Consider the following 15,366-nt stretch of genomic DNA (forward strand, 5'->3'; position numbering starts at 1 on the left):
CGGGCAGGAAGAGCAGGGCGGCGGCGGCGGGCTCGGTGCCGGGCGGGGGCGCGCCGTCCAGGCCGGCGGCGGCGGCGGCGGCAGGGCCGGGCGCGGGGCCCTCTGGGACCGGGGAGGCGGCGGGCGGCTCGCCGCGCTCCTGCTTCTCGTGCTTGCGCTTGTGCGAGTCCATCTGCGACATGCCCACGACCGTGTGGCGGCAGCCGGGGTAGGTGCAGTGGAAGTGCGAGCACTTGAGCTTGTACTTGCAGTCGGGCACGGCGCAGTCGGCGCTCGAACTGAACTGGCAGAAGCCCGCCGCGTTGATCACGTCCTGCTTGCCGTGGTGCTTGCGGTGCGCCGTGACCTTGGTGCTGTCGGTGCAGCGGAAGCGGCAGCGCAGGCAGTGGAAGTGCGTGCTGCTCCCCGAGAAGGGGCAGTCGGCGAAGTGGCAGCTGAGCGAGGCCTTGAAGCGCTTGAAGTCGTCCAGCACCAGGTTGTCCACGCGGTCGTGGTGCTGCGCGTGCTTGTACATGTGCGTGCGCCCGCAGAACTTGTAGCCGCAGTTCTCGCGCGTGCAATGGTAGTGGGTGACCTTGAGCGAGAACTGGCAGGCCACGTCCTTGCAGTCCTCGTAGAGGTCGAAGCGCCTGAAGCCCTCGAGCATCATGCCCTCATCCAGCATCTTGCGTGAGGAAGCAGTCTTGCGCCGCTTGCCGAACGGAGACATGTCCTCAATGATCCAGAAGCGCTTTTTGGCCCCCGAGGCTGTCGGCATGGAGATGGTGTTCCCTGGGGAGGGGGGCTTGGTCAGCGCAGGCACCATTCCCAGGATCACACTCACTCGTGGGCCCTGATTCTGGCTCGCTGGCCAGGGGGCTGCACTCGAGGACAACCCCTTGGTTCCCCGTGGCTTCCGGGCCTCTCCCGTGACCCGCCCCTCAGGATAGCCGGGGGAGCCCCAGGCTTCCCCCTTAGTCATCCCTGTCTGCAGGCTGACCGCACAGGCGTCCACCCTCGTGGGTGGCAGAGCATGCAGCTCTGGGGGTTGTGGTGGCTGCTCCCTGGCCCGTTTGGGTGGGAAGTGAGGACACGTCCTGGCGCTAATTGAAGCTGAAGGGGGAATCTAGGTCGGCAGTGTAATTACCCAAGTTGGACCCGGGCCAGACGCCATCATGCGCCTGCCTCTAATGAGGGACAGGCCGGCTCCTTCTCCCTCCAGCTAACCAGTTTCCCGGGCTGCCCGCCTGTCTGCGCCTGGGACCAGCCTGTTTGCCACAGGAATGCCGAGCGCCTTGGAACTGTTTGCAGCAGTAACTCCCTGCCTCACGTGCAACCTTCTCCTTGGTACCAGAAGGTTCTTTAATGTCTAGAGCTGAGAGAGGGCAGCTCTGCTGAGCAGCCAGGACTGGAGCACACGCTTGGCCGGCAGATGGGCCACACTTGTGCTCTCCCACCTGGTCCCAACTGCCTCACTGGGCTCAGGATGCCCTGTTGCCACCCACGAATGCACTGTTTGGTCATGCATCCGTGACCACTTTCTGCACAGGCAGCTGGGGAAAGGGCGGCTGTCCCGGTCACTCCCTGCTCCACGCCCCAGGCCTGCCCCGCCTCCCCTGCAGTGGGCAGGGTGGGCACCCTCCAGGCTCCCCCAACACATTGACCCACCTAGCCCTCCCTGAACCTGTCTAGAATGCCCACCCCAGGCACCAGGCTTCAGTACCACCCATCGTGGGAACAGACCCAATCCTTCCCCATCCCGGCCCCTTAGCAGGTGGAGAGAAACAAGGACTGTGATGGACTGGGGTACCCAGCACGAGGCAAGGGAGGGTCTGGGGCCTGGGGATCCAGGTGGGTGAGGAGTAGCTGCTTTGGATCTGAAGTCATTGGTTATGCCAGTGACGGAACAGGGGCTGAACTCCATGAGGGGGAACCCTCTGCCAGTCCCCTGGCTCTTTGCCAGTCCCCTGGGGAAGAACAAATGGAAGCTGGGGTGGTGCAGCAAAGGGCAGGGGCAGGCAGGTCCTGTGCCTGCTGGGCAGTAGGTACAGGGTGAGGCCGGGAGCCACCTCTGCTATGAAGCACTGCCTGGAGCTCAGGCCTCATCCTGTGTGGCTCCAGGGATGGGGGTTCAGCTTGGTGTCAGGACCCTCCAAACCTGGGCAGGTCCCAGACATCAGGAGCTTTCCAAGAACATCTCTGTCCCTCCCTCGTCCTGGGTCCTGGGTGAATGCCCCAGAGTGCAGGGGACAGGCTCTGCTTTGCTGCAGGATTGGGGGGAGTGGGGTGGACACAGCCATCTCAGGGTTCTGGCCAGTAGCTGAGATGGGGTGAGCCCCAGGGAGCCCTGGTGGTGATCTTCTGACCTGCTCGTTGCTGAGCAGGAACCAAGAGAAGGTGTCCTTGGGACAGGGGCCAGGCTCTCTGGTCTCGGGTGGGGTGGGGGAGAGGTGGGGCTGGGCTGTGAGGAGAGCAGAGTGGCCCTGTCCTTGACCTGGCAGGCCACAGACAAGGGCCAGATCCTGGACCATGGCCTTGGGGCTTGGCCAGGGTGATAAGACAGTGGTGGAGAAGGTGTGTGTGAGTTACCTGCGGCGTCCTGAACTAGGGGGGCATCACTTTTTACTGGAGATGGAGTGGCAGTGACGGGCGGGAAGCTGGGCGGGCTGCTGATGGGGTGGGCCAGGCCCCGGGTGGCTCCGAGAGTGGCACTGAGCAGAGAGTATGAGAGACAGGGTGGAGAAAAGAGGCATGGGAGGGAGGGGAGGGGCGCCCGGAGCACGGCCGGAGAGAAGGATGGGGTCAGTGGGGGCTGCGGGGCCCCGCGGGCAGCCTCGTCACCGGCAGCAGCAGGAAGAGGAAGAGGAGGAGGAGGAGGAGCCGGGCAGCCTGGAGAGGGTGGAGAAAAGCAGAAAAAAAAAAAAAAAACCAAAACAAAGAACAAACAAACAAAAGAACCAAAATGAGAAACCCAATGGCAGAAGCAAGTATGATATGAAAATACGTGGACAGATGAGCAGACAGATGCCACGAAGAAGAGAGGGAAGGGGGTGGCAGAGGAGAGAGACTGGGAGGGCATGGCAGTGCAGGGGGGTGTCATGGCGGGCTGGGGAGGGCCCATGGGGAGGATCCCATCTGGGGCCCAGGGACGGTGCTGGGGACCACGGCAGAGAGGCCAGAGGAGGGGCCAGGGCTGGGTGAGGCCCACCTGCCCCTCTGGCTATAGCTCTCAGCTCAAACCCGGATCCTCTCCTGGAAACGGAAGCCGAGGGCAGAGTGCAGGGGAGAAGGCAGGGCGGCAGCAGGTGGGGACCCATGTCCCACAGACCAGCCAGCCTGGCCACACACTGGCCTGTCCTCCTTTGAGGCCACTTGGCCATGATGCTCCAGTCCTGAGCCAGACCCGGCAGGAGGAGGACCCGTCCCCGGCCGGGCACCTCCCAGACCCCCACGGCCCCATCCCGGCTGCCTGCTCACCTGCCGCGGTGCTCTCATTGCCCACAGGGGTGCTGGAGCAGCTTCGGTCCATGGTGGAGGACTCAGAGGACATGGCGCCCGGGCTGCAGCCAGTATAATCCATGTACTCGTCCGTCTCGGTGTCCATCAGGCTTGGGGGGCCCTGAAAGGAAGCAGGGGGCCCCTGATCAAGCTGGGCTGGAGGCGGTGCTGCCCACAAGGGGCATATGGTCACTTCCGGCAGCTGCCAGAGTGGGACATGGGTGATGTCCTCTGGCCCCCAGGTTGGGGAGGGGCAGCTCACCTGGGAGGAGGGCGCGCGGTCGAAGTTTTTCCCCAGCATCCTCCGCATGTGCTTCCGGGCATGGGAGGTCATCTGGTGCTTGAGGAGGAAGGAGAACTGGCAGCCCTCCCGGATGCAGTGGAAGTGGCTGTTCACCTGGTTGTACTTGCAGCCTGTGGACACAGCCCCACTCGCCTGTGAGTTTTCCCTGAGGGCCAGCCGGCGCTCATGGTACCCGCTGCATGGCGGGCACTGTTCTGGGCATGGGCACATGTCCCAGGAAGATGGTATATGGGGAAAGGGCTCTTGCCCGTGATGGCGTTCCCCTGAGGTACCTCCCACCCCCCCACCCCCAGAAAGTCCTCGGCCACCTGGATGTCCAGAGCCTGGGTCTCCCCTCCAGTCTAGCATGGACTTGCGGGATGATGGCAGGCTGGCCCCCTCCCCTGTCCCACACACTGAGAGGTCCACAGGCTCCAGGGCAGGGGACCCTAGTGACCTGTCCACTTGATCAGCTGCCTCTCAGCATGCCATCTGTCCCCAGCTCTCCTCTGGGGACCCCAGGTGCTGCCCTCCACCCCCCGACCTTGTAGAGACAGCTGCAGGCCAGCTGGCCCTCTGCCCTGCCCCCACCCACCTGGGTTTTGCTCTGGGCTGAGGACAAACAGAGCGGCCAGACTGAAATGGTATCAGCAGAGGGCAGGTGAAGGCCCGCCCGTTACCATGGCACCTGAGCTGGCCAGGTGTCTTATATCATCCCCCAGCTTTGTTTTGGCTCCAGCTACCACCCAAAACACCCCAACTGAGTCAATAATGGCAACTACAGAATCCCCGATACCTGTAAGCCAAACCCAGGACCAGCATGGGTCACCGAGTGTTGATATCTGTTGCTGTGATAGCCAGCCCTCTCTCAGGCTCTGAATTATTTTTGAATTAATACCTGAAGGAAAGGTTTGTTCCCTTTCATTTCTGGCAGTTGACTGTGAATCTCTCAGCCTTCCCCTAGGTAATGGCCAGCTGGTGGCCAGCAGTGGCCCCATCTGTATCCCCTGGGCCCTGCGGCCATGGCCTCCTGAGTCACCTGAGCCTAGGGGTCTGCACCCAGCCTGCCTGGCTCCCACCTGCCTTCCAGTGTCCAGTCTCCTCCTGGGCAGATTACTGCCCCATGTCTGCACGTGACACGTGGCTCCACCCTGAGGCAAGAGCGTGGACTCTGCATGGAGCCCACTCCCCACAGCATCCTGGGGCTGAGGCCAGCGAGCTCCTCAGGAAGGCCCTCTTCTGGGGCTGGGGGCAGCTTCCTGGCCAAGAGCTCAGCTTCTCAGTGAAGTTCACTCTGAAGCACCTGTCCCTGAGCTCAAGGTCACTTCCTTGCCCCGAGGTCGCCTCCTTCCAGGTCACCCCAGGTTACAAATGCCCTGGGCTGAACCGACCAAGTACCTGCTTGTCCCACCAGATCCCCAGCACCAAGCCTGGTGCCAGCCACAGTAGACAAAAAAGAGCTCAGCTGCCACTTCTACCCCCCACCTCCCGCACCTCCTACAACAGCAAAGAGCCTGGCCCCTGGCTGCCCTTCAATAAACCTCTGTTGGGGGACTTCCCTGATGGTCCAGTGGTTATGAATCCACCTGCCAATGCAGGGAATGGGTTTCAACCTCTGGTCAGGGAACTAAGATCCCACGTGCCACAGAGCATATACGCCTGAGAGACACAATTACTGAGCCTAAACACCTAGAGCCTGTGTTCTGCAACAAAACAACCACATTGCCAAGCCCATGTGCCGTAATGAGAGTAGTCCCTTGCTCGCTGCAACTAGAGAAAGACTTCACACAGCAAGAAAACCCAGCACAGTCAAATAAAAAAATAAAATGTCTGCTGAGTGAGTGAATGAACATCACACAGCCCATTATGGATAAAAACCTAATAGTTAAAACCATGGAAAGACATCCCAGGGCAGAGAATGTCAGGAATTTTTAAAACTTACCTGCAAGGCCCTCTTGAAAAGAAAAAGAAAAGAAACCAAGTCTGGAGACCAGAGATGAGGCTCCAGGCCATTGCCCTGGGGGGTGACTGGAGTGTTCTGGGTCACCCTCACCCCTCTTTCCAGGATTTTGGGGTTTTGACTGTTTTCCCAGTTTGACAATGCCTGGTCTGTGAGATTAAAAAAAAAACAAACCCATGGAGCCTGATGTGTGGCAACAAGAAGTGGCACCCGGGCCTCTAGGGCCAGAGCCACAGCCCTGCCCACTGCGGCAGTTCCCTGCCCCCAGCCCTGGCCTGTGGTACCTAGCCTGCCGCACTCCTCGCGCTTGGTGAAGTACTTGAACCCATTGGCTGCCCGCCGCTCGGCTTTCTCGTGCTTCTTTATATGCCACGGCAGCTTGGTGGTGATGTTGGTCACAAAGTAGCAGCCAGTCCGGAGACAGTGGTAGTGCCCACGCATCCGGAACTCGCAGTGCTGCAGGGAGGGACAGGAAAGTCAGGACCAGGCAGGCAATGGCCGTAAGCCCCACCTGCCTCAGGCCTCTGGGCTATGGCTGGCCCTTTGCATTTGTGTGTCCTTCCACGCTTAGAATCAGCAAACACAACTGTGTAAAGATCATTCACGTTTTAAAAAGCAGTAAGTCCCTTCTGTCATTTGACTAAGGCATCCTATCTGGTGTCATACCAATCTCTCTAAACCCACACCCAGAGCAGACATCACTAATCTATCCCAGCACTCTTCTCTGTGTGCCCAGACCTGGGCAGACATCACTAATCTATCCTAGCACTCTTCTCTGGGCGCCTAGACCTAGGCAGACAACACTCATCTACCCTGGTACACCTCTTTGTCCGGATCTAGGCTCAGACTCCTCCTCAAGGCACTGTCAGGCGGCCCCTACAAATCTTGGGGGTAGGCCTTTATAATGAATTTGATCTGCCCTTCCTGTCTGGAGCACAGACAGTTCAATATCTGTCCAATGTTTTAAAATTCCAGGCCTCTAGAGAAAAGGGGCGTAGCCATTCCAGGATGGGCAGAGTGATGCCAAGTGCCCAGCGGCTGCTCATCATAGAGTCATCACCAAGGATTAGGATAAAATGACAGACCTCACCAAATGAGCACCAAGCTGAACTGCTGCCCAGGGGTCTCCAGGGACCTGGGGCAGACAGTGTCCTTTCCAGAGTCTGGAGGAAGCCAGTTAAAAAGGGTGTGAGAAACAGAGTTTCTGCCAGGAGGAGCTGATCCAGGGCCCTGTGCCTCCCTGCTCCCGCCCCAGGCCCCACCCTGCCCGTCCGCCTTGCTGACCTGGTTGGGACAGAGGCACTGCAAGGAGTAGTAAGCAAACTGGTCTCGCACGTTCACCAGGTTGTTGTTGGGGTTGATGTGGTCCAGGCAGTGGGACTCGGCCTTGCCAGAGGTTTTGCAGACGTACTTGCAGTTCCCAAAGAGACAGTGGAAGTGGAACTTGTTGGCATACTTGCAGTCCGTTGCAAGGCAAGGATCGCTGGAATGAAACCACGGCCCAGGTCATTGGCATTCCCAGTGCGCTCCCCGCCGATGTCCTGACATTGGCTCACGCTGGGGTTCTGCTCCCCAGTCTCCCGCGGTGCCCTCAAGAGGAATGGCCCCAGGACTGCCCTCCTGCTCAACAGGGCTATTTGGCCAGAGGAGACTACAAATCCCAGCATGCAACCTTGCCCTCTTTTTAGAGCTCTGCTGGCACATGAGGGATTGCGGTATGCAGGCTGCCCAGAGCACTGCATGCTGGGACACGTAGTTTCCACGGCCACACCTCAGGCTTATAGATAAGGATGGCTGCAATCATTTCTTGGATATGAAAATGAGAGATGGTGCTGCCAGCCTGGCGGGACGCCAGCGCAAGCCTGGCTGGTGTGGCACAGGCGCTGCCCTGGCTGTGGCTGATTGACAGCATGCAGATGGGTGGGCAGCCCTATCAGAACGCTTTGCTACTGCGGGGCCTCAGCCAGTGGGAGCCTGTGCCTGGTGTCAGGTCCTGAGGCTCAGCTGCTGGGGCTTCCAGGGTCAGCTCGGAGCTCGGGGCTGCCCACCCACGCAGAGAACACAAGCCAGCTCAGTGGTGGGGCGGGGTGCCAGGTGAGCCCTGCCCTGCCTGTCCTGAGCGGCAGCCCCTTGCCCCAGACCCCTGCTTCCCAGGCTTGGGGCAGTAGTGGAGGGTGCTGTGCTCCGGCTTCTACCCTTTATGGCCTGGCTGACAACACGGCTGCCCTCTACATCCACATTGGACCTGGATGGAAACTCTGACCAAGGCCAGGATAAAAGGGCTGGGGAGGTAAACAGAGGAAGGGAAGGTGGGGAAGGGTCAGAGCAGAGTGCAGGTGCCCTTCCATGCTGTGGGCCCAGCCCCAGGTGCTCAGACAGGGAGGACAGCTGCCACTCAGGCGGTGTGTGTTCACATCCAATTTATTACTTTTATTGAGAACAGGAAGCCACACGCATCATGATACAGAGTCACCGTTCTCGCCGCAAGGAGCCACCACCATCCATTGAGGGAGGTCCCTTCCACCCGCTGAGAACTCAGGCCATTGTGTAGGCGGGCGGAGGCCCGGAGGAGGGCCTAGCCCCTTCGCCCCCACCCCCCTGTGACTTGGCTTGCACTGTAGAGATTTAGTTGTGGGCAGGAGCTACAGAGACCAACAGGGAGACCCGGAGGGAGACGTAGCCCTCCTTGCCGGGCAAGGCCCACCCCTCACAGCAGCGCCACTGGTCTCTCCAGAACCGTGGCCACTACCTCCACCATCACCCCCCACCCCGGCCACTTGCTCCAAGAACAGGCAGTGAGGTCTGAGCAGCAGCAGCAGCAGCTTTGGCTAGAAGGACATGACCCGGTGACTGGGTCCCAGAGAGGCTGGGGACAGCCGGGGCTCCCGCAAGGCGAGGAGCAGCGCCTCCTCAGCGGCCCTGGCTAGCACCTACTCCCGAGACACCCGGGGGACACAGGACTCCCGGCTCATCGAGGGACTCACTTCTCCTGGAACTGGAGGAATCCGGGTTTGACCTGGGGCTTGGCGTTCTCTAGAGAAGTCGTTGCCAAGGGCGAAGTGGGCAGGTGAGGCACTGATGCTGGAATCTGAGGCATCTGGGGTATGGTGGAAGCCAGCTGCTTCCAGGCGAGCAGGGTAGGGGTTGAGGGCACGGCGGCCAGGCTGGGAGTGGGCCCCTCGAGAGAGGAAACCGTGGCCGTGGTGACGGGTGGCGCTGGAGGGGACGCGGGGGCCAAGGAGGGTTTGGTCTCAGCAGCCGAGGTCGGGAAGGCAGCCTCTGGGTTTCCTTTCACTGCTCCTCCCTCCGTCCGGAAGTGGAAGCTGTGAGAGGCAGAAGAGGGGGTCTCAGGTGGCGGGTGGAGAGCGCCCTTCCCCGTGCACCTGCCTGCCTGCTGCGGGCAATCCCATCTCAAGCCTAGGGGGCTGGTGTCCCCACCTCGTCTTCAGTGCCAGGTGCCACCAGGAGGGAAGGCTGAGAGCAAACGGCTCTGTCCTTTGATCTGCAACTTGGGCTCCTGGTTCTGTCCTAATGACACCTCCTTGTGACCTTCTAGATGCGCTGTCCCTAACTCCTCCCTACTAGGGACACAGCAAGTCCTGGCTCAGGAAGCCCACCCTTTAAGAACCTGCTCTGAGATTTAAAGATGGGTCTCAGGCCAGGAGCTGGAGCTGCCTAAGCACTGAGAAGAGCCTGACCTGTGGCTTAAAGAGCAGTGAAGATCTGTTTTAAATGTTTACAAGTTTTGGGTTCAATTACAGCAGGCGGTTGGGCTTGCTGCTTTTCAGCTCAATGAACTTTACAAATTAATTTCTTTTATTTTTAGGTCAAAGAGAATCTACAAATGCAGTATTGTGGCTTGGAAAGGCCTTCACCTGGCATCCCTGCTGGGGTCAGAGCTGGGTCTGCAAGAGGGCTGAGGGCTACACGGGGGTGGGTCTGGGGGCAGAAGGGGCTCCTGCTGCAAGTGGGGCCTGGGTGGGCTGAGGGGGCCTAGCTGGGGGCTGAGCTAGTGGGAGGATGGGAAAGTCTGCCTTTGGCCAGGCAGCACCACCTGAGAAGCCAGCTCAGCTTCTGAGGTCTCAGGGGTCCTGCTTGGAAGGCAGTCAGAGGCTTGTGCAGCCCCCAGCCCTGAGCCAGGCTGCAAGGAGTGGGGCTCGGTCTACACGGGTCCCCGACCCCCACTCACTTGGCATGCTTGATGGCCCCGTCCAGGGTGCTGAAAAGCGCGCCGCACTCCTCCACCACGCAGTGGAAGTGGGCCTTGTGGAGGAAGTCACACTGGGCGTTGCAGAAGTCCTTGGTGCCAAACCTAGCAGAGGAGCCGGCTGCTTAGAGACCCCGGGGCCCCCGGCAGGCCGGGTGGGCGGCGGGGCTGGCCCCTGACCCCCGGGACCCATGCGCTTGGCCCTTCCCCCCCCCCCCTTGCTCACCCAGAGCCCCTCACCTGCGAAGGTACACCTTCCAGGGCTCTGACAGCTTCTCCTGAACCATCGCCTTCACAGCCTTGCCCAGGAATGGGGGGGACTCCCCGGCGGGGCCTCCCTCTGTGTCCGTCTTGACGTTCAACAGGCTGCCGAGGCTGGGGCTGCCCTGAGACATCTGCCAGGAGGACAGGCCCGGGCTTCAGGCTAGGGACCTCAGGACACTTGGCCCAACTGCCTTGGGACCAGCGGCAGCTCTGGGCCACTTGGATCTCTCCAAACTGACCAGAGCATCACAGTGCCTGCAGCTGGGAGGAGAGGAGGCCCGACCCCACGCAGCTTTGGCTGCACAGGAGCCCACAATGAATGGATGCTGCCACGGGCAGCCTGCTGCGCCTCCTCGGCCCCACAGAGCTGCCAGGGCTCCGCCACACAAACCCCGTGCTGCTAGGAGCCATCACTCAATCTGTGGCCGACACTCAGGGCACACACTCCAGCCCAGCTTTCCCCAGACTTCGCGGCTCCCTGGTTATTTTCCTGCCAGGTTTTCAAAAGAAGTGCAGGAGGAGGAGGGATGGGGGGGAACCCCCACGAATTCCTTGAGAACAAGAGAAGGCACACAAAGGAGGAGCCGAGAGGGAGGGAGGGCGGCTCACGGGGTGAGAGCAAGACAGGCAGACTGCCGCTGGGAGCGGAGGGGGGCAGGGAGCCCATGGAAAAGCTTGACCCACACGGGCTCTGACAGGAAGGAACAAGGAGGTGCAGGGAGCAGTGACCCCAGGATGGAAAAGGGGGGCAAGAGAGCAATGAGGGGAGGGAAAAGGTGGAAGACGTGGGCAACCTGGAGCTGAGGCCAACAGGAGCCCAAGGGCCCAGCAGGAACCCACCCAGTGAGGTCCATCCCAGACCTAGCTCCCTCCTCAGCAGTCACTTGTGTACAGTAACCAAATTAATCTTGCCGTAGTCAAATTTATCATGTGAAGGGGGGAAAATATATTTGAGATGATGTATAATTTACAAAGACCCTGCATTATTTAAAATAAATATTCTGGAGCGACCTCTGCAGAAGGCGTCCAAGACCATTACTCAACCCGAAAAGTGGAAATTGATGCTTTGCTCCCTCTTTAATGCCCCCCCCACCTTTTTAAACAAACAAAAAATATATAAAATAAATAAAATTAATAACTAAAAGCAAAAGAAGTTAGAGGGCTCTGGAAAAGCTTTAGGAACCCTCCATCTGAAGGGAAAAAAAAAAAGGGTGTCAGAGGCTGGAATATATTTCTTCAGCCAGTTCATTAAATTAATTTGTAAGCAGTGGCTCTGAAATTATATCCGATGAAAAATGGCCTCAAAATTTAAATGGTACAAACTCATCTTATTAGAGGCAAAACATTAAAAAACAAACACATCCCCCCCACCCCCCAGCATAGCTTTAATTTCTCTGGGTGGGGGAATGGGAGGCGTGTGATGGATGGTTCTTACCTTATTCATAAGCGAGGATAAAAGAGATGAATTTGCCGGGACTGCGTGGCCATTTGATTCATTACTGGAACACACAAACCAAGGGGCTTTAGCTCAGACGTTCATGGGACCGAGCCCGGAGACTCACCCCTCCCAGCCGGCCCGTGGGGCACTGGCCCTGCCCAGCTACATTTCCCAGGGCAGGTGGATGACCCCTGGTCAGGAGAGGTGGGCCCCTGGCCCCCTGGGGTCTGGCTCTGAGGGTGCTGTCCCCAGAGCCTCCTGCAGGGGGCAGAGCTGGGAGGCCTGGGCCTCCCCTCACCTGGGCTCCTTCAGAGTCAGGTCTAAACTGCGGTCCTGGGAGGCCTCGTGGGGACCTGGGGCGCCAGCACTCTCACCGGGCTCCTGCTTCACCGGGGCTGGGGGGAACCTGGCAGGGGTGGCCTGCTGCCCGTTTCCTACAGGGGAGGGGAGGGAAGACGGTGTTAGAGGGACCGAGGGCTTCATAGGGGCACCAACTGGAACCCCCCGAGGGGAAAACGGCGGGCCGGGTGGGCTGAGGCCCCCCGGGAGCCTTGACTGCTGGTCAGTGGTTCTCCCCACTGACATGATCGCTTGTGATGCTTCCCCCTGTGTGGCAATTCTTCAAGTGATAATTATTGCAAAATTATGTCAAAGTTGTCCTGGCTCAGGGCCTCCTGGAGGAGAAGGGTGGGAGGCTGGGGAGGGGGCCGGGACGGGGGTGGGGGCCCTTCATTTTCTCCACCGACTGTCACAGTCAATTTGTGGGGCTGCCGCTTAGGCTTTTATTAAAGACTCTGTTAATGCTGAGGGAAAGTGGCAGATCTAGACTGGGAGCTGCGCCCCCTCCGCAGGTCCCGTCCCCACTGTTGCCGGGGCGACGGCCCTGCCTTCCACTGAGCATGCCCAGGAGGGGCCTCTGCTGTGTCAGGGCTATGGAAGCTGACAGCCAATCAGAGCGGTTCAAACTATGTGACCTCGCCCGTCAAGCTGTCCAGGGCAGGGATATGAGGCCCACCCTTGCCAGGCAGGGCTGGATGGGGTGGGGGGGGGGGGGCGCGGGCGGGGTGTGGGCATGGGTGCAAAGGCTGGAGCTGGGTGGGCAGAAGACTCAGGAGGCCAAGCAGAACAGGGCCAAAGAAGTTGCTGGGAGGAACATGTCCACGGAGCCTTTCCCCACAATCCCCAGTGACTGAAATATTAATCTGCCCCAAGGCGCTGCAGCTGACAGAGAGCTGCTTCACAGACAGCAAGTGTCATTTTATTAAAAAATAAAGGAAAATGGCCCCCTCCCCTTCGCTTGACCTTTCTTTTCGGGGAAGGAGCTTTTTCTTAAGAAAAGAAAGTACTTGACAGCCTGGCCACCAAGCCCCGTGTGGCCTCAGCACCAAACCAGAGGGGCACGGCCCTGGGCAGCCTGGCCTGACCCTCCGACACGTGGAGTAGAAGGTGGGTGTAGGCTGACAGGAGTGTCCCAGTGGGAAGATGCTAGTTTTCAGGACTCAGAGTCCACATTCCAGGAGCTTCCCCAAGCCACTAGGGCAGGGTCCCCAGGGAAACAGGGCCCTGACCTCCAGCCAGCCCAAGCTCAGGGGGGACCACAGGGACCCTCAGTCTTGGTGAGGCTCCAGACATTCTCAGGAGCCAGACTACTGAGGGCCAGCTTGGCCACCTCCCAGGGGGTGTATCTCGAACAGTATATCCCCCACTGTTCCATCAGCTCCACAAGGCAAGGACTTTGTCTGCTGTCTTCCTCGCCATGTCCCCAGCCCCCGGCCTGGCACCTGGCTCTGCAACAAGCTGCCCTCAGTGAGCATCAGTGGTTGATGGATGAATGAACGAAGTGAGCCCCATCCCAGACAAAAGCAGAACTCTTCTTAAAGATCTTACTAATGCTAATTACCTGGATGGGGGGAAACAGATAAAGAGGAGCAATGGAAACAAAAAAGCCAAAAAAAAAAAAATTCAGAGGAAAAAAAGTAGAACATTTTTTTAAGGAGCAGAAAACTTGAGAGAAAAGGGAGTCACTCTCCATGATGAGCCAGAGGAAAGACAGACATGATCCCGGCAACTCCAACACAGCAGCCACTGACCGGATGTGGCTCAACTGAAAGAAACCCCGATCCAGGTCTCGGTCCCACTAGCCAATTTCAAGCACTCAACAGCCGTGTGACGAGGGGCTACCTATTGGACAGTGCAGAATGGAACACCTCCACTATCACAGAATGTGCGACTGAGAGCGAGAGCCTGGGCAAGGCATCCTTGGTCTCAAGGGGCTGTCCAGGCCTGAGTCCCCTGAGCATCCCTGCAGGGAGGCCACCCAGGCCCTGGGCTGAAGTCGTGTCCCCTCCCGTCACCTGGAGGAGGTCCCAGGGAAGCCTGGAGCTCAGGGACGGCCCCCACTGGGGCTGGACTTGTGACACGGCAGGGCAGGGGGAGCTTGCAGAGGCCCCGGGGATGCACAGGTACTCTGTCAGGCCGGGATTACTACCCCTACTTCACAGATGAAAAGACAGAAACAGGAGTTGCCTGGGATGGGCAGGTCAGAGAAAGGGGCCCCAAACAGGAAATAAAGAGGATGGAGGCAGAGATCAGGAAAGAGGGGCACGGGGGCCTTGGGGCCAGGGATAGAAAGGCCCCTTTGCCAAACACCCCCACTCTGCTCTGCACAGGGGCCAGCGAGCTCCTGGGGTTGGAGAGGAGCTGGCTTCCCAGGCAGGGCCCAGCCTGCTCACCTGGGTCAAAGGGGGCAGAGGGCTTGAGGGCGGCCGCGGCCAGCCTGGCCATCATGGGCGAGATGAGGCCTTTGCTGGCTGAGATCCTCTCCATGATGGAGGCAGGGGCCACGGGGACCGAGGCAGCCCCCACCGCTGCCGAGTCACCGGCTCCCGAGGCTGCCAGGGCGGGCGTGTCAGGGGTTGCTGAGCCTGCTGTCCCGGACGACATGGCACCCATGAGGCCAGGGGCACCCACCGGCAGGGAGGCGCTGCCCCGGCCAGGAAGGATGGGGAAGTAGGGTGCGGCGCTGGCCAGGCCAGAGTTGGAGAGGGCCAGTGCCAGGGGGATGGAGCTGGGCAGGCCCTGGGCCAGCAGCCCTGAGATCTTGCTGTTGGGAGGCTTGGTGGCGCTGGGCACGGCCTCAGAGGCGGCAGTGGCCGCGGCCAGGGAGGCGGAGGACTGCTGGCTGGTGGGAGAGGCGCTCAGGCTGGAGTTCTTGCTGCTCAGGGCCGAGAAGTCGACCAGGTCGTCGTTGCTGGACTCCTCGTGCTCCGTGTCCTTGGCGCCCAGCAGCGAGGGTGGCAGCCCCAGCACGCCGGAGCCTGAGGCGCGTATGTGCCTGCGCTCGTGCTTGCGCTTGTGCGAGGTCATCTGGCTGGTGGAGGTGAAGGTGAAGCCGCAGCCGGCACGGATGCAGTGGAAGTGGTTGGTGGCCTTGCTGTACACGCAGCCCTCATACTTGCACTCCTCATACTTGTAGAACTTCTTGAAGCCGTCCTTGGCGTAGGCGTCGTCCTTGATGTGGTAGCTTTTGTGCTTCTCGATGTCACACTTGTTCTTGAAGGTGAACGTGCAGCCGGGGCGCCTGGGGGATGGGGGGGCACACAGGGAGGCTGTCATGGGGCCTCGCGAGGTCAGGAGGACTCCCTGCCCTGCTCCCACGGTGGCCCCTGGAGGGATGGGCCTTGGGGTGGAAGACCAGGCTGGACGCTCAGGCGCGGCCTCTGAGCACCCCTTGGCTC

At 60.0% G+C, this 15,366-nt stretch overlaps 1 protein-coding gene across 1 annotated transcript in view; it reads right to left on the reverse strand.

The window, feature by feature from the left end:
• Positions 1-8,122: 8,122 nt before the first annotated feature.
• The window catches only part of CASZ1 (castor zinc finger 1), a 45,134-nt gene continuing 37,890 nt past the window's right edge, over positions 8,123-15,366 (reverse strand). The window contains exons 8-13 of the mRNA XM_040263410.1: positions 14,362-15,209; positions 11,928-12,063; positions 11,627-11,690; positions 10,168-10,322; positions 9,910-10,032; positions 8,123-9,043 (exon numbers count right to left, since the gene is read on the reverse strand). Of these exons, the coding sequence (XP_040119344.1) occupies positions 8,701-9,043; positions 9,910-10,032; positions 10,168-10,322; positions 11,627-11,690; positions 11,928-12,063; positions 14,362-15,209 (1,669 nt within the window). The 3' untranslated portion in view covers positions 8,123-8,700. The remainder of the gene's footprint in view (positions 9,044-9,909; positions 10,033-10,167; positions 10,323-11,626; positions 11,691-11,927; positions 12,064-14,361; positions 15,210-15,366) is intronic.

The sequence above is a fragment of the Oryx dammah genome, unplaced genomic scaffold, assembly GCF_014754425.2.
Source record: "Oryx dammah isolate SB20612 unplaced genomic scaffold, SCBI_Odam_1.1 HiC_scaffold_21, whole genome shotgun sequence".
Classification (NCBI taxonomy): Eukaryota; Metazoa; Chordata; class Mammalia; order Artiodactyla; family Bovidae; genus Oryx; species Oryx dammah.